Source organism: Pollicipes pollicipes, unplaced genomic scaffold (genome assembly GCF_011947565.3).
Source record: "Pollicipes pollicipes isolate AB1234 unplaced genomic scaffold, Ppol_2.1 Scaffold_2555;HRSCAF=2994_pilon_pilon_pilon, whole genome shotgun sequence".
Classification (NCBI taxonomy): Eukaryota; Metazoa; Arthropoda; class Thecostraca; order Pollicipedomorpha; family Pollicipedidae; genus Pollicipes; species Pollicipes pollicipes.
In genome coordinates this window covers 28,137,387-28,154,961 of record NW_023596136.1, presented here as the reverse complement: position 1 = coordinate 28,154,961, position 17,575 = coordinate 28,137,387, and the positions used below count along the sequence as shown (strand labels likewise).

At 50.4% G+C, this 17,575-nt stretch overlaps 1 protein-coding gene across 3 annotated transcripts; it reads right to left on the bottom strand.

The window, feature by feature from the left end:
• Nucleotides 1-3,795: 3,795 nt before the first annotated feature.
• On the bottom strand, nucleotides 3,796-13,200 carry LOC119104479 (uncharacterized). 3 transcript variants are annotated; one of them, XM_037228194.1, is made up of 3 exons: nucleotides 13,125-13,200; nucleotides 9,136-9,245; nucleotides 3,796-4,147 (listed from the first exon to the last, which is right to left on the bottom strand). In XM_037228194.1, the coding sequence occupies exons 2-3, from the start codon at nucleotides 9,230-9,232 to the stop codon at nucleotides 3,879-3,881; spliced, it is 366 nt and encodes a 121-aa protein (XP_037084089.1). In that variant the 5' UTR covers nucleotides 9,233-9,245; nucleotides 13,125-13,200; the 3' UTR covers nucleotides 3,796-3,878. The 3 variants fall into 3 exon arrangements, with proteins under 3 accessions (XP_037084089.1, XP_037084097.1, XP_037084102.1); XM_037228202.1 differs by having other exon boundaries at nucleotides 3,805-4,147; nucleotides 9,136-9,241; nucleotides 13,125-13,182; XM_037228207.1 differs by lacking the exon at nucleotides 3,796-4,147 and adding an exon at nucleotides 6,528-6,780.
• Nucleotides 13,201-17,575: the final 4,375 nt, after the last annotated feature.

Genomic DNA, 17,575 nt, shown 5'->3' with positions numbered 1-17,575 from the left:
GAGGAGCTTTTTGGCGGCCAGCAATACCATCACAATCCACATGGAAACATTATAGGTAAATTTAAGGCAGCGTTTCAAACATGCGCTTGATCGATCGTGGAAAGTGCGACGTTCGGGTTTGATAGCGCTGGTGCAGAGCTATCGAACGACACCCAAATAACGGCCGCCGGCACCGGCACCTTTTCGCCCAGTAGGTCCATGATGCTCGCGCGGTGTCTCATTGGCAGGCTTACATGGAATCCCTATGCGTGGTGGCCCGGTTATGAATATTTCATAACGCTGAGGTAGGATCACGAATGAGGTTTCCATTTGCTTCTGACGTTGTTGGAGGCCACCATATGTTATGTTTTTTTTTATACGGCCTTCTCACCGTTTGTTTTCGGCATGTGCTGAATGCAGGTACAAAGTGGCGTCACGCTGCAAGCGTTTTTTTCTTAAAGCACCTAGCCTGCCTTCCCATGACATGGCTTCAGAGGGGAAAAGGGCCAATCGACCCACTGAACAAAATGACACCGGAGCCGAGCACGATGTTTGGGTGTCATGCCATAAGCCTGAATTGGTGACAGCACGCGGGCAAAGCCCCATCCTCCTCGCTCGGATGCAATTCATTTCGAAACGAAATGCTTCCTTACGTACCTGAATGCGGACAAATACTTGGACGTTTGGAAATTTACACTTGTCCGTTTTCGGCTTGTTTATTTTGAATGAAAAATGCATCATTGGTATGTCAAATATAAATATCCACCTTAAAATCATCAAGCTGCCCCTCACTGCAGCCATGCACACCTAACCATATTGCTAATTTTGCTAAAAGAAAAACTAGACGCACTATTTTGACCACAATAGGAAATTGCTATGCCAAGAAACGCCGGCACTAATTTTCAATCACGCTTGCTTATTGTGGTGCAACAGGAGATATTCCACGCTGCCTACTTTCTGGCACAGGAGATATTCCACGCTGCCGACTTTCTGGCACAGGGGATATTCCACGCTGCCTACTTTCTGGCACAGGAGATATTTCTGGCTGCCTACTTTCTGGCACAAACACGCCTGTTTTGATCGATAGCGCTGGTTGGAGCCTCCTCGTCCATCAGCAGTGGCAATGTTGTACAGCAAAGAGTAAAGGCAGAGTAGCGTATCTACATACTACCACAAAATATAGCGGAACGAATGCTTGGAACTCGTTCCGTCTGCTATTCAATTACTTTGGGTTAGGTATCGCAACAGCACAATTTTACGGCAAGCAGCACTATTTACACGAAGCTTGGCTCCGGTCGACTTGGACGGCCTCATGAAATCTTCGCATTTTGGGAGCGAGTCTTTGGCGATGATGTCGGCCAACCGAGTCTACGTTATGAATGGGAGCCTAAGTTGCAAAGTTTGAACGGGGTTGGAATGCTTGGCATAACGTGTTTTTGTCGGAATAGGGAATTATAAGCTCTCATGCAGTGTATGACGAAGCATTCAGTCACAGGCTTTCCTGAACAAATATCTCCCCCTGGCGTGGATAAAACCAAATGGGCCGCTGTTTGATACAATGGTTGTGTTCGTATGGCTCAGCGAAGTTCTTTATGAACAATTGTTGGGAAGAGGCTTAATTTCAATGATATTTTGTAAGCCATTGAACATTGCAAATTCTTGAGGAACGATGCAAGAAAACTTGTTTTGCAGCCGGGGTCGTGCGGCATACACCTAATCTAATGAGGCATATTTACAATTAAAGGTAGACCTAATGAGCGTCAGCCTCGTGGAAATTCATTTGTAATGATATTTTTGGTGATAAATTTCGCCGAATTTGATTTTAATCGAGCTAGCCTAAGTTTTGTTTCGGGCTGATACTTCATGAATCAGTCATAGGCAAGATATAATTACCTGGACCAAACGCTAATTTCGCAAACTACATATCACTGCTTTGAAACTCGCTTCAATCCTAATGAAGAGCAAGTTCCCACAATTAATCCCTGATTGATTCGACTCAGCCGAACCTGGGTCATATGCCTAATGATAAACTTTAATGTCACCTAGCAACAAGCTTCCCATTGCGTTTCACTCGGAGGAAAGGGGGTTTTCATCGTCAGCTCTATGCGCGACAAAAGCACTGCTGACACCAGCGGCTCATCCGAAGTCATGCACATTCGACGTGGGCTCCAACAGTGGATCTTGACAACCTGGTGAAACGAAAGGAACCCCAGATAACTATACAGAAATTAACGATGATCGTAACAGAAAATTTCCTCATTGAACTAGTCTGTGACAGGCAATGGCTGTGACAGCCTGTGACAGGCGGCAGCTGCCATCGGACCGTCACCTGCCGTTACCCGTAGCAACGAGCGAGCTGTCATCCCCTGCCAGGTGTCGGCTGGTGTCACTTCAGCATGTGCTGCTAGACCAGAACATCAGACGTGCTGGGTTTCTTCAGCCCGCTTTTACAGACGAACGCCGCCGTCACTGGAAGCGCCATCTCGCTCAGCTGGGGAGGCCGCTGACCTGCGCTGGACTGCTGGACCCGGGCCGGGCCGATGACGTCGGCACCGGTGGCGTATTCAGCTTTAGCGCCACGGCCGATCCGGGTGGCTCGCTTTGCTATTCAACAAACGTGCGCGGACAACAGCCGGCATCCCGCGCAGCGCGGTGCCGCTCCCGCGACAGGACTCCCAGCTGGCTTGATAACTACTGACAGCGTTTTTTAACTTGCGTGCCTTTACCGTGAATGCGACTCTCAGAAGGTCAAGCTGGACATTTGGAAGTGGGCTGGAGTCATTCACCAATTCCGTGATGTGGGATGGAGTCATTCACCAATCCCGTGATAGTCCACGTTAGAGATGCCGCAGATTTGTCCAAGCGTGACAAAATCGCCGGAGTACACGCCAGCACGGCGTGTAGGCGTAAGCTGACTATGTGGGGGTTGATTTGGTTGTTAGTTTCAGTCAGTTTTACGAACATTGACTCTAAACATCACATAAGTCCACACCAACTTTGCATCTTGTCAGCAACATTTGCGTCTCCAGACGCCTCTGATATCGATTTACAGCTTCATTCGTATGTCTTTGCTTTGTTCTCGTTGGAAATTCCCTTGTGGCTGTCGCTACGTCAATAGGTGTATATTTCTCATGTTTTTGAAGCGTACAACCTTCTAGGAAAGACAGCATGTGCACGATGAAGTGTTTCGTCTGAGAATGCGGAGGTCATCGCGACAAGGCATGCTTAGCAGTGACTTCGATTTCAACGCAATCTCGGTGGAGTATATCCCAGCGCTTTATTCAAATACGAAAAGCATTTATCAGTCAAAGTTGCATTCATTACGTTCATTTATATTTTGAGTACTATCATTTTTGATGAGTAAAACAGTTTCCGACGTATTTCTATATTTTAGCACATCATAACATTGATTCGGTAAACATGCGTTTATAACCGTGCAACTGAATATTTCTGCTGGGTAACACGCTGCCTCCGTCGAAGGACACTGGCCTGGTGACCCCCGGCGCGGGGACGGTGACGAGCCAGCCCACACGGTCGGGGTCACGTGGTCGTCGCCTCTCCGGCCGGGCGGCCGCTCTCGAGCCGTCCCTCCCGCCGCCGGGCGTCCCGGCCGCTCCCCGTGTCCGCTTCTCTCTCCCACCGGTGCGAAATGAGCTGGCGTCAATGAACGATGAATGAAGAGCAGCGCGGGCTGGCCGCGGGCGCGCCGTAGCCTGGGGCGCCGCGGCCGCCGCCGTGACCTGGCGCCGCTCCTCACCCGCCGGCGCGGGGTCGGCGAGGGGCCGGCCCGGGCCGGCCGCCGTCGGCCCCCGGACGGGCGGCGCGCAGCACCGCACCGTCCGACGGCGGCCGCCTGCCCCGCTCCCCTCGCCGCCCCCGTCTCTCCCGCCGCCTCCGCCCTACAGGTCCAGCGCGCGCCGCTCAGCATCGAAACGGCGGTCGCGGAACCGTTTGCGGGCGCGGTCCATGATGGCGCGCAGGTCGTCGTAGGCGGGGCTGTGCGGCAGGCCGCACGTGTCGATCGGGTCGGCGAAGAACGGGTCGGTGAACGGGTCGCGGAACGGGTCACGGTCGAACGGGCTGTTCGGCTCGGCCCAGCGCGGCAGGCTGCGCGCGCGCGGCCGAGGCACCACCGGCAGCCGCCGAGGCCCCAGGTCACCGTGATCCCCTGCGGGCCAGCCAGAACGCAGGTCAGACACGGCCGGCGCCGGCGACGACACAAGGTGTGACTGTATAGCGGGGAGCTAGCGCGGCGGTACTCTCAGCGATGATTCAATGCGCGTTGAAAATGTGTTGCATTTTCTGGCATAGGAATGTAAACGTAATAAAACACCATTTTCTTTCGATTTCTGGGGCGTATGGCTTGCATTGAGGATGAAACACATGCAAAAAGGGTTTTGGCTTGCACCCTGAGCCCACCACGTAGGCTGTGCTATTTCAATACCACTGTGTGGTCGACTTTAAATATCGATTTCAAAAATTGCAAGTTAGGATCTTAAAAGTAAGCAAAGCAAACGCTGTCTGGCAAGTATTGTCGAAGTGTCACATGACCAGCATGGCCTGTGAGCTAGTGGTGCAGGCTTCCGCTCCCTAAGCTCAGCGGCGGAACATATCATTTGTGGGGCATCAGCAAGTGTGGGTTGAGGAGTGCGTTTTGTCGTGGAGGTGTTTTGTTCGGCTGATGAACACTGGCTATAAAAACGACAGTGTTCATCTATCTGCAATGTAAAGAAGCATGTCACTGAATGTATTTATACAAATAACAACCCTCTTAAAATTGATATTTTGAGTGAAACACCGTCTATAAATGCCTAGAAGCTGCGCCTTTCGGCTCTTCCGAACAGTATGGAGGCGGGATCTTGTTGGTGTTATGTAGTGTTTTAACATGGTCACTCTTGGCCAGGCTGGATGCACCTTAATACTGTTCATGCTTACATTAACAAACGGCACAAAAAGGACATCATGACATTCTTAAATTATTCGTCAAACAAATTGTTCTTTGGTGTGAACGCGGAAATTGGAAGTTAAGAATATGTCATCCGATATCGTAAAAAATTGTGCAACATCGGTGTAAATAGCATGTTCTAACAAGGCGCAAAGTGAACACCCTCTTCATGTGTTGCTGGTAAGAACATTCCTGCTGCCGCTGAAAGAAAACGAGACGTCAAGATGTGCCAATCCAGTAAGCACGCGATATATTCTACACAAAACATCTTAACCTTATTAAAAAGTCATGCGGTGTTAGCATGCTGAATTAATCAAGCACAAGGCTGCAAAAACAATCACTACAGGCAGAAACATTCTGATGTCAACAAAGCACTATTTTTCTGACTGTAACAAGTGATGTGACAACGAACCGACGACGAGTCCCATTGGCTCGCTGACTAGGCTCTGAGGACTTCTCGGTCGCGGTGTCGCACGCCGCGGTCCCAGCTGCCCTCGCACGTCCCCACTGGGCAGACCCGGTGACCCCATTGGTTCGGCGCGGCGCAGAATGTTGACGCGAGCCAGCCGGCGGCCGTAGCGTCGTCTTGCCAGCCGGCTGCCAGCCGCCGCCCAGATGAATTAACCTGGTGACCTCCGGCTGAGAGGCGGGCGCGCTGCCAAGGGGAGCCAGCGCCACCCTGAGGCGGTTGCTGGACCGCCGGTGCTGACGCCGCTGGCGCAGCACCAGCCGGCGCTGGGATCAGCTGTGTAGCGTATGGCACCATCGTCAGTGGTAGGGTATGTTCCTATGGTTTGTGATACGTGGTGCGTGCCACATGCATGATATATATTTAGCCGACAAATCCAAGCCGCGTTGAAGATCTGTTTCTCTTAATGCCAGGCAGCAAGTTTTGAGGAATCTGTCTATTCGGGTACACCTGGTTTTGTTATAATTGCGACGCAGCTGAAACAGAGCACCCCCGCCAGTTAACTCTTTTCTTTGATGATTTGAAAATATTGCGGGCAGTGGCTGTTGATCGCTGAGTGGAAAAACCAACGCAATTCCTTTCAGGCTTTGCTCAAAAAGCTTTTAACAAAGGTGGCAAGCCACATATCTATTCTAGTGAAAATCATAGTAATTACTATTTTCCAGTGGTGTGCAATGCTTCTCCCTCTTGCATAAAAGAAAAAAAATATTTAGCTTTCCACCTTGCGAGTAAAAAAAATGTGTAAGTCGAAGTTCAGGCCTACGAACTCAAGATCTTCGACATCTCGTTTCAAGATCTTGAACTTCTCAGAACGTGAAGCGTTTTGAGTTCATTCTCTCGGGTTCATTCATTCATTCAGAATACAACGCATTCATTCTTGCAAAGCATGCTGTGAACGCTAACCTCTAATCAATTCGTCACTTCTAAGGATAATGCGTCTTCTCAGGTGAATTCTTACTAAGGCACAATACGGGGTGCTACGACTCTAACTTCCGCTAACAGGGACTTCCATGTACATGTTCTATGCAGCCGGTGTCCCTACCGATGGGCCACATTGCTTCATCGCGCGCTACCGACGTATGCACCATTGGCTGAGCTACCGTACTACCAGCTCGCTGCGCGCCCTGCCATCTGTCGGCGTGCTTCGGTGACAGCCTTACGTGGCGCGGCCGGCTGGCCGGCCCGCCTGCCGCCTAGATGGTGTACTGCGGCACAGCCGGCGCCATCTTCAGCTGGTAGACGGGCCGCGTCTCCTTGACGGCCACCAGCGTCTGCCGCACCTCGACGCTCCGCTTGCCGGTGGACACCTCGGAGCTGTAGCGCTTGGCCACGTGGATGGCGTCGCTAGAGATGGGAGGCGTGGTGCCGCGGAAGGCCCGTTCCTCGGCTGTCGGGGCGACCCGTGTCAGGCGGACCTCGGTCACGGCCGACCCTCGGTCACAGCCGACCCTCGATCCTCAGGACCTAACCCTCAGCGGTCAGGACCGACCCTCAGCGGTCAGGACCAGCCCCGGCGTTCTGGACCGATCCCCGGTGGTCAGGATCGACCCCCGGGGGCCAGGGCGGACCCCAGGCGGTCATGACCGACCCCCGGCGGTCAGGACCGACCTCGGCGGTCAGGACCGACCTCTGGTGGTGAGGACCGACCCCGGCAGCCAGGACCGACGTTCAGCTGTCAGGACCGACCCCCGGCGGCCAGGACCGACGCTCAGCTGTCAGGACCGACCCCCGGTGGCCAGGACCGACCCCCGGAGGTCAGGACCGACCCCCGGAGGTCAGGACCGGCCCCCGGTGGCCAGGACCGACCCCCGGAGGTCAGGACCGACCCCCGGAGGTCAGGACCGACCCCCGGCGGCCCGGACCGGCAGCCTGACCGGATACCGGCGGGATGACGGCGGGAGCGCCGGTGACCAGCCCCTGGCGACAGCGTCCGACATTCCGCGCCGTTTTAGGCGGCGTCGGTCCGACTGCGGCGGGCGGCGCTGCCAGCGGAGCCGGCGCCAAAGCCGCGCCGACCGCCGACACCGCTCGCCGGCGCGCATCGCTTGGCCGTTACTCAGCCGCCGGCCGGGCGGGGCGGGAGGGAGGGCAGGTGGGGGCGCGGCGCTGTCTGACCCACCGCTCGGAGGGCGGTCGGCCTTCAATTGGTTATCGGTGCGCTGTCGGAAGAAGACAGACCGTCCGTATCGGTGTCAGACGTGGAGCCTGGCAGAGGACAGGTCAGCAGGATTCGGGACACGTCACGTGTTGTGAACGACGCGGTAGCCGATCAACTCAGGGGTAGTGTCGCACAATCCGCGGTGGGAAAAATTAATTCCTCACAACCAGTTACTTTCTGCAACCGAAGAGAGCTCTACCGTAATTCCGCGATCTGATAGCAGATATATGGGGTCATCACTGAGATCCCAAGAAAGCAGATCAGCCCCTTGCTGCCCTTCAGGCTGTGAACGCCGTGGTTGCACAAACAATCCACATTTCCACCACTATTCCAGTGTCCCTCTTTAGTCTTCTCCTGGACCCAGCAGGGAGCCCTACACCGTCCAGTGCCCCGGAAAGATTTGGCAGCCTTGGTGGTTAGTCGCGACCAGTTGGTCCATCTGGCAGCGTTTCCAGACGATTGTAGCCAACTGTCAGGACGCAGGCCAGAACTATTCCAGTAGGGCGACATCGACGCAGGTGGTGTCCGAAAAAAATGGGAACTGAACACGCCTTTGTGTAGACGGATGCTCTCCAATCAACGAGCTTAACTTTTACGACTCCCAGTTGTCCGACTCTGCCCAAATGGATAGCTATATGATTGCTCTTTTCTGTGTCTGGGTCTCCAGCATTCGAAAGCATTATGTTTCAAGTACCATCGGAGTATTATGAGACCCCGACCACCGCCATGTTTGAAAATCAGACATTGAGCTGCTGCAATGTGCCGTGCAATGACAACTAATTTTATTTTTATTCCGGTAGTTTTGAAGCTGCCTTGGCTCTCACTTTGCCTTGGGTGACGACAACCAGACGACATTCCCCCGCTTTGATGTGCATATAATTGCTTTGCCACCAGGTAGCTTTAGGCTTGATAGGAGCCAACTGACGCAAACGCGCTAAAGGAGCGGATTTTTAGGGCTCGATCAGGGTGCCACTGGTGTCTCAGAGCACGAGAAGTGGCTCGATCAGGGTGCCACTGGTGTTTCAGAGCACGAGTAGTGGCTCGATCACGGTGCCACTGGTGTTTCAGAGCACGAGTAGTGGCTCGATCAGGGTGCCACTGGTGTCTCAGATCACGAGCAGTGGCTCGATCAGGGTGCCACTGGTGTCTCAGATCACGAGTAGTGGCTCGATCAGGGTGCCACTGGTGTTTCAGAGCACGAGTAGTATAGCGCTGCAAAACCGAGCCTCAGCTCATATTGTCAACTGAGGTCAGATTAGTGCAAGTTCAAACGGACAGAGCACGGCTTCAGCAAAAAAAAAGTTGCGCGACGAAGCAGCGAACACCAAAATGACATAAATTACAAGGCATAAAGCAAATGAAGCAAAATTATTACGAATCCACTGAAGCGGCACCATGTTATGCACAATACAAAAAGCGGAAAAAGTTATTGCACAGAACACACTGATGGAACATGACAGAGACTCGAAAATTTTGGCTGGCCGCCGACTTCTAACGTGTCTCTCCGGGAGGCAAATGATACATTGCTCGCTGTAAGATCACTCGTTGCGGCCGGCGCGCGCCGCCAGCGCGACGCAGCCTTACCCTTGAGTCCCTTCATGTAGTCGAGCCAGAAGCCGGCATTGCGCTCGAGGGGCCGACCGATAGTGTAAAGGTCAAGGTCGCGCTTCCAGTGCACCATTGTGAGCAGCTGTCTGGAAAGCACGCACATGATTAGTGAGGGCATTGGCGTGCCGTATGATTTTCTGTTCCATGTTTTTTCATTGAAATCGGCATGCTAGGACTAAGGAAGTGTTGACAGTGAAAATCGTGAGAAGGATTAGCGAGTATCTACCCTGAAAGTGAACCGAAATTCGGCTAACATGAAAGAGTGTGTAATGGCCCGAGCCCAAGACGTTTTGGGCACATGCAAGCAAAAAACTGAATATGGCATTTTCAACCAATTGTGGGTGCTATGGAAAGGAATGGCATTATGTGCCGCCCCTTCCCCGTGGGGAAAGGCATTAGAAGCTATAAATGTATCATGGCTTTATCTCTAAATTTCTGGCCCTTCATTACGACAGCTTAAACTATTCGCTGCTTTACTAGGGCCAGTTTGCGCACAACCCAGACGATCTTAAATTTCAAGCCGTCCGATCACTCTTCGGCTGCTCAGAGACAGCTGAGGGTTAGGTAGTCAAACGAGCACGTGTCATTCTTGTACGACAAGTGCTATTCTAGTGTTACACGCCGCGACCGATCACTAAATTCTTGGCGCCAAGCGCGCGACGTGTCCCAGTTCCCCGTCACTGTCATCGTGATTTAGACGCCTGACCTACTATGGTGTGCCGCAATACTGTGAGCCCGGCGGCACAGCCTACCCTAACGTGCGCTGTGTGGGTTCAGTTGCTCTTGACAGCTTCCGAACAATGCAGCATAATCAAACCATATTTTGTACAGCTGTAGGCAATTGAAAACCCCATTTTTGTGAGTTAACATTCTAGTCGTATTTCACATACTTGCTAACCTGTAGTTCGACAAAGCCAGCTGAGGATTGTAAGAGAAGATATTTCTTAGGGAATCTTACAAACTGAGGCCGCAGCAAAATAGCATATTTATAATAGCATATTTACAATAGCAAATACATATAATAGAATTATAACAGCATAATAGCATAGCATATTAAATAATGCATTTTTGGCATGGTTTCTCGGGCAACGAGGGAATTCAAAGCAAGCTAATAGCTTGTCCCTTGAGCTCGGTGTAGGCATAAAGGTCAGACGAAGGTCGAAGGCAAGCAGCTTTTTACTGGGAAACTTGCTTTAGATGGTACGTTTTAACGCTCTTTTCTGATTCCTTGTCACAACGACGTTACCAGATTTGATATTTGAGCTTCATAAAGATCAGCGGAATTTGCTGACCTACAATTTCATCAATCAGCCTTTTGCTTTGAGCTACATACCGGCTAGGGTGCCTATTGACGCTGGCTATTTGTTCAGGCTAGAAATATAAAAGTTTCTTGGCCATTTTGACATTTTTAAGGCAAGATAATGCCAATCGAATTAATATGGACACGATTGGCTTTTCGTTTCCAAAAGACATCCAAGTTAAAGATGGTCGCGTGAGCAGGCATACGGACATTTCGGACGCCCATTTCTAGGTTTGCCTTGCTTAGCCTTATTTAAACCAGAGTTCATAGCCTGGCAATTGGAAATTTGACAAGCGTAATTTCGCATAGTCCTGTTACTTGTGTTAGTTTGGTGCCTCTCGATCTCTTAGTTGTTTGTGTCTCAGTGGAAGGGGACGTCAAATTTAGCCCCACCCTCGTCCGAGCGTGGCGCACTCCACCGACCAGCCAGGCGCTGGTTTACCCTCACCGTGATAGAGGGTGAAGGGTGATACGCCCCCCTCAGGTTTTCTGAGGACACCTCCCCGGCGTGTCGTGTACTTGCGCCTAGCCTCTGGGACATCCATTGCACTGGCTTTGACACCAGAAATGTACCCATAGCGTTTTTTAAGGAGGTCCTAAGTAGCGACATTTTTTGAGGAGTACTGAACGGCGACCCCGGCCGGAAAGAAAGGGAAGACCGCGGGCCCTGCGGACCGCGTGCGATGCTCATTTGCACTGTGACATTAACGGAGCCCTTCACCATACCTGTACACTAAAAAACATAAACCGCATACTGTTGTGCTCGAAAAGGGACAAAGAACTGCAGGGATTAGCAGCAACCTGGAAACGGCAGGGAGTTGCATCGACCTCCCCCCCCCCCCCATCCTATTAGTCTATGTAATGAAAAACGGCGAATCAGGGCGAGGGTTAAAGCGCTGTCGGGTTATATAAGCCTCGCGATTGAGCCCCTCCTACTGACGGGCTCAATTCCACCGTTCCGTCGGATCGCTCCGACCAAAGGTACGATAACGACAGCGCGATCCAATTCGGATTAAGGTCCGTCCTACCAGGGAGGTTACGTCAACAGAAAGCCTGAGATCGATCTGGTGCTTCGAAACAGTAGGCCGCTGGAGCTGCAACAGGAGCGAGGCTCGCTGCACACGCGGGGGCCGTGCCGGGCCGTTGAGGGGTGTTTACACCTGGGCCCAGTGTATTTGGAACAGGCAGCCAGCGATCAGCTCACTAACGTCGTGACTTTGACTCTTATCCGATCACTTATTCGAAGCGAGAAGGAGTTTGGACTCATTACCGCATCGGTCGGCTAGACTTCAGTGCCAGTGGAAAAAATATGACAACAGAATATCGCTAAAGTGACTGCTGCATTGCGAAGAAAGACGCCTGTGTAACTAAGCAAAATTTTATGAGACCAGATAAACTTAAATGAGGGTTTAGATGATGAAGCTCAGTATCAAGCGAAAGTAAATCCTGCGTGTCCTTTTCCTCATCAGGATACCAAGACAGACTCTCAAAAGACGTTCAAGCACGCAATGATGATATGCCGGGCACGTGATCTCGTAATCTAGGGCTTTGGCCGTTTCAGGATGATCGAATGTGACAGTCTACTTTAGACATTTGGAAAGCAAAGCTTAATTGATCATCGATTAAGTTGCAATTGCTTGGTAATGACCACAGCTCTGTCATCGCGAAGACTTATCCGAGCACTGAAAGGGAGACAAAATCAAACACTGTCAGCTTTCCGAAAACACTAGAAAAATAAACTCCATCATAAACGTTGTGCAATCAATCGGTTTCGTGGCTAGCGTCTGAATTGTCTCCCACACTATGAATGGCACGTCTCGGCAGGCCTGATCTCGTCCAGAGTGTTTAAGAGCAAATTTCACGCAGTTTTCCAGGTTTAGCATGATGTGGGCTTGACCTTGGTGATCTCGTGACAAAATTACAGACATTGGTTATGTGCATGAAGTAGCATCACTGCGCCTCCAGAACAACCTGATGAGGTACAGTTCGCAGGGGGCGAAGGGTGCGTCGCTGAGCGCCCTGTTCTCCCATCATTGCCGGACGTAACTACGAAAACGGGATCAAAACAGGGCGTAGATAGGATGCAAACACGGCTCGGCTTAAGTTTGTCACCATACGCTGCATGGCTCAGGGAGCACCTCAGAAAAACAGGACGATTGTTTCAAAATCCTGCACTGTTAAGGGTAAGAACGTAATTATTGGTAACGGGTCAAGAGTTTTGTTTTATAGTGAAAGTTGGCCACGAGCTACAGTCAGCCAAAGCACACCAACATGTTGTGTATCGGATCAAACTTATCAAGGGGTGTTGCCTTATGTTATCGGTAGATGAATATAACATAAATGGACGTGTGAGCAACGGCTAGTGCAGCCGCGCTGTTCCTCAAGGAATGAAAGCTTGTTATCAAGTTCCGATAAAAATATGAATGTACGCTTAGGCCTTGTCACATTCACAAAATGATCATTTTACAAAACGTTGGAGCAAACCAGGCGCATCGCGTGCACTTGATTCAATATGATAATAATACGACGTCTCCATGGCCTCAGATATCAGCATTTCAAGCGAGGCAAGCCCACGCCTCAGTAACCTGGCGCCCGAGCACCGAGGCGTCCACACCCGTCCGCTCCGGCCTGGCGGGAACGAGGTCGCGCCACCGTCGCCACTGACCTGGTCTGGTCTCACTGAGGGCAGGGCAGCGGCCACCGGCACGGACCAGAGGGGACTGGGAGCGGCTGGGAGCTGCCGCCGGCCTACAGGCCCGCCCAAAATACCGCCGACCCCCCCCCCCCCCCCCCCCCCAGCCGCCGACGGGGGTCTGAGTCAGCCGTCGCGGTTCGCGGCGGCCCCCACGCAGCACTCCGGTCGGGGCGGGGTGGAGCCAGCGGGTGGTCAGGTCCACAGGGCGGGGTGGAGCCAGCGGGAGGTCAGGTCCACAGGGCGGGGTGGAGCCTGCGGGAGGTCAGGTCCACAGGACGGAGTGGAGCCAGCGGGAGGTCAGGTTCACGGGGCGGGGTGGGGCCAGCGGGAGGTCAGGTCCGCAGGGCGGGGTGGAGCCAGCGGGAAGTCAGGTCCACAGGGCGGGGTGGAGCCAGCGGGAGGTCGGGTCCACAGGGCGGGGTGGAGCCAGCGGGAGGTCGGGTCCACAGGGCGGGGGCGGAGACCGGCCAGTGTTGGCTCTGACGTATATATTGTGAAATTTCGCGGGTCAAGTGAAAGGCCGACGTCATATAGATACGCATTTTGTTTCCCGACAAAGCCAAAATAGGGCGCCGTGAGGTGAAAAGAAGAAACATCTTGCCGCGGCACTGTGATGTCAGACCGTGGCGTAGCGGGAAAAGCAAGTGGGATCCCTGGCAGGTCACGTGAACTGTCATTTCTGTTTCGGATTAGTTGTAGGCATCGCTTTCTTGTAGCCAGTTAGGCCTATGGAATATTGATATCTCGCTATCTGCAACCACTTCGTCGCGACTAATGCATGTTATGTACAGAAATTCAAGACAAGACAGCGAATAACACGAACAGCGGTGTTTGTTCTACGGATCGCCAAAAAGTGTGTCGACTCGCTCGTTTGCAGGGACTCCAGTGTTCACGCCCTCTAGTTTTTTTTTGCATAGTATCGAAGTTAGAAGATTCCATAACGTAAACGTTGTTGTATCCACCAAAAGAGAATGGTGCGTCGAATTATATGAGGTGCAGCCACATTTACTGATCACTTTTTAGTGGTAGCAGTAGCTGAGCGCGTTCACCTTTGCGCATATGTTCACGTTCGTCCTGGGCTGCCAGCTTAAAGGTTATCATTCACACGTGCAAAAAGGTGTTCATGTCTCTAATGTTGATATCCTCGATTGTCAGGGCCATGCTGGCACATGATTGTGATAGGTGGCCTGGTCTGACCTTAAACGGCTGCTGTGACCCACGGTTATTGTGACCTACGGCTGCGGTGACTTATGGCTGCTGTGACCCGGCATTGAAAAGACCTTCACTCACGTGTTATTATGTAAAGATGTCGCAGCTCTGACTCCGCGGGGAATAAATGTAGTGATGGCGAGATGTGGTGAGGAGGGCGAGAGGCATGTTTGGTACCGTCTTCCGAACATTGCATTCTGAAAGTCAGTCCAGGGCACAAATCGAGCTCATCGCGGATTTAATTATAAGATCCTGTCTAGTTCAGTTCATCAATCTTAAGTTCATTCCGACAGCGAAGCTGCATTTAAAAACAAAAAAAAAACACTTCAGATTCAGTCCATGGAACCGAAACATAGCTCTCAGAAAAACCTACTTAAATCCATCCTGTTCCAAGGTAATCTTAAATTTATGACGATCAACGCATGGCACCTGTGGAATGCACCTTTTTTTTTGTTCAAGCAATTGTCCAAGCCTTTGTTCAAATTTTCTATAGTAACATAAATGATAGTACCTACAGTTTTGTTTATTTTAGCTTTTCAATAAAAGCGAAATCAGTGCCTGAGGTCAGATCAATGTTTGTTATTTTTGTGAATAATGCAAGCTTTATGCGAAACTATTGCGTAGTTTTTAGGGTGCTGTATATGAGGTAAAGAGTACTAACTCACACACACAACCATGATATAACTACAGAGCATATGGCTTTGGCCACAGGTGTGTGACCTACCTCTATGGATACCTTCCGTAAAACACATGCTGAGCTCAAAATAGGCAGTTTTCTTTGGCAATTTTGGGACGGCAAAATCGAATACTCCACTTAAAACATACTCTCATATCATTGCAGTGCATATGAGGTCACAATAGCGTCATATGAGAATATGCAAGGATTTATGAGGTCGTCCAAGGTTAATGACCTATGTTATTAGTAGCGGAGAGGCCAGATGAACGAAAAGACGCGTGTCACCACCTCCTTATTGTGATTGTGAAGTCGATGACGTATAACTTCATTTGCTAACATGCATGTTCCCATTTTGTTATAAAACCTTGACAGACTATGGACTATGCATAATGTCAACAACTGCCATGTGATCTTAAGTACCTGTAGATGTACAATACACTATTTCTGACGACTAAAAATCAAATCATTGTGTTGGTCACATAGACCCGGTTAACACTTCAATTGTTTCATTTGGATGATTTCTAAATTTGACCCAAGCTGACCTCAGATGACGTCTGGGTCAGCCTAAAAGGCATTTTGGTACCTGGAATGCCTTTCTCCACAGCTGGTCCTAATAAGATAAGCTTAGTCATATGCACATTGTGAAAGAAGCATCGTTATTTTGGGCACTACCCGTTCTGTCGATCTTACTGGTAGACCACTTTTGAACGGTGACGTGATCTGACCTGACCCTTGTGGGAAACAAAAATGGTCGCAGTGTTCTCACAGCCTGAACGCTTATTTCGGTGCCCTCAATATCCGCATCTAACGTGTTAACATAGGTTTCAATCGCATCTGTCGGAACACCCGTTTTTTACTTTTTGTTACCTTTAACGACTTCATATCTGACCTAAGGTCAAATATTTTGTGCGCATGCTTCATGATTAACAAGACCTTCAGAATGGTATCTGTTCTTCCCATACAGTCGTTTGGAAGTTCGAGATACTCGGGAAGTTAACTCCAACGGCCGGGTGCGGTTATCTCAGACCCCTCCCCCCCCCCCGCCGGGCGCAGGTTAACTTTCTATTGCGCTCCCATCCCATTCGGAAATACCGAATTTGAGATCAAATCAAAATACTTAATATTTCATTAGAAAATGGACCCACGCTGTTTAGAGCCATCCATGGACTCGCCACAAAGTGATGCCTTTGTCGAACCAATTCAGAGCAGCAGAGGACATAGACGGCACAAACATAACTTGAAACGCGAGGTAATCACGCCATTGTCTCGGAACTGTTCAATTACTGTGCACGAGATGTTATAAACATGCTATGTACCACATACTCCTGCCACTGATGCCATAGTTGACACATGTGAGCTATGCTGTGGCAAACACGTACCGCAGAACGCGGGCTGTCGTGGCAGAACACACAGATACTGCGTCATACTTCATAGCATGAAAGCAACCAATGACAAGTTTGTACTCAACAAATCTGAACAAATCAATGCAAATTACAAGTTCGAAACATTGAATAAACACTATGTCCTCCGTTTCTTAGCCACAAAATTGAGATTCCTCCGTTCGCAGTAAGCTTATGACGGAGGTAACGGAATGATCATGATGCTTTCTCAGGTAACACAAATATTGAATGAGCAAATTACGCTGACCTAAGGTCAGGTATAAACATTCCCGAAGATCATGCTCTATGCTATGGTCATTGTTTGTACTTGTCTGTATGAACCAGCCTGCTAAGATGGCGCAGTATTTGATTAACTTAGTTCTATTTGCGTGTTTGGCACTGGATTAATTCCCCTTGGAAATAAGTCATGCGCTTGAGGCAAGGAAAGGAGTTAAACAAAAGAAACAAACCAGCTTGAGCTAGATTGCTGCTCTGCTTTTGAATTCGTTTTTTGTAGCTCGACTACTTGAAGAACATGTTTTTGAGCAAAACTGGCGCAACCTGTTTGCTTCTTTAGCGCCGTCGGGAGCAGACGAGCCCGTCACTGGAAGGAGGTGTGGAGGGGGAAAAGAGAAGCGTAGCTGCGCTCTTCGTTGCTATGTTAGGCTAAACTCGATACAGACGTGTTCCTCCTGTGACTTATACTTTTCACTAATTCATTGCATTTCGGTTTAATTTCGCAGACACAAAGATGTCAAAGTCAAGTGAGGAAACCATAGCACTCTAACCGCATGTCAATCGACTGTGCTCCGAGCCCGTGGTGAAGTATTACAGTGTATGTTGGCGTAGTTCCACCAAGTGGTCTGGAGTGCCTTGCGCCTCATCGCAACAACAAAAGCCGTGGAGTTGCCTCCCTTGCCAAAATGCACGATTTGAAAAGAGTGGTCCTGGAAGACAGTTATTCTGCACCTGTGCCCTTTTTTAATTGTGCGCCTTTGTCATCTTACGTACTGAATTGAGTTATCTTCATCTTTACATTTTTAAGCAAGTTAAGTAATTTCAACAGTCGCTGTGCGCAGCTTGGAGTAGCGGCAGAACATGTGAGTTTTAACAAGAAATGAATGGTGCTAAGAATTGAATAAAGAACACCAAGTTAG

Excerpts from the sequence above, each read along its gene's own strand:
- LOC119104479 (XM_037228194.1), bottom strand. The coding sequence starts at position 9,232 with ATGGTGCACTGGAAGCGCGACCTTGACCTTTACACTATCGGTCGGCCC. Across the intron at positions 4,148-9,135 it reads CTACATGAAGGGACTCAAGG|GGGATCACGGTGACCTGGGG; the intron begins GTAAGGCTGCGT and ends GCTGGCCCGCAG.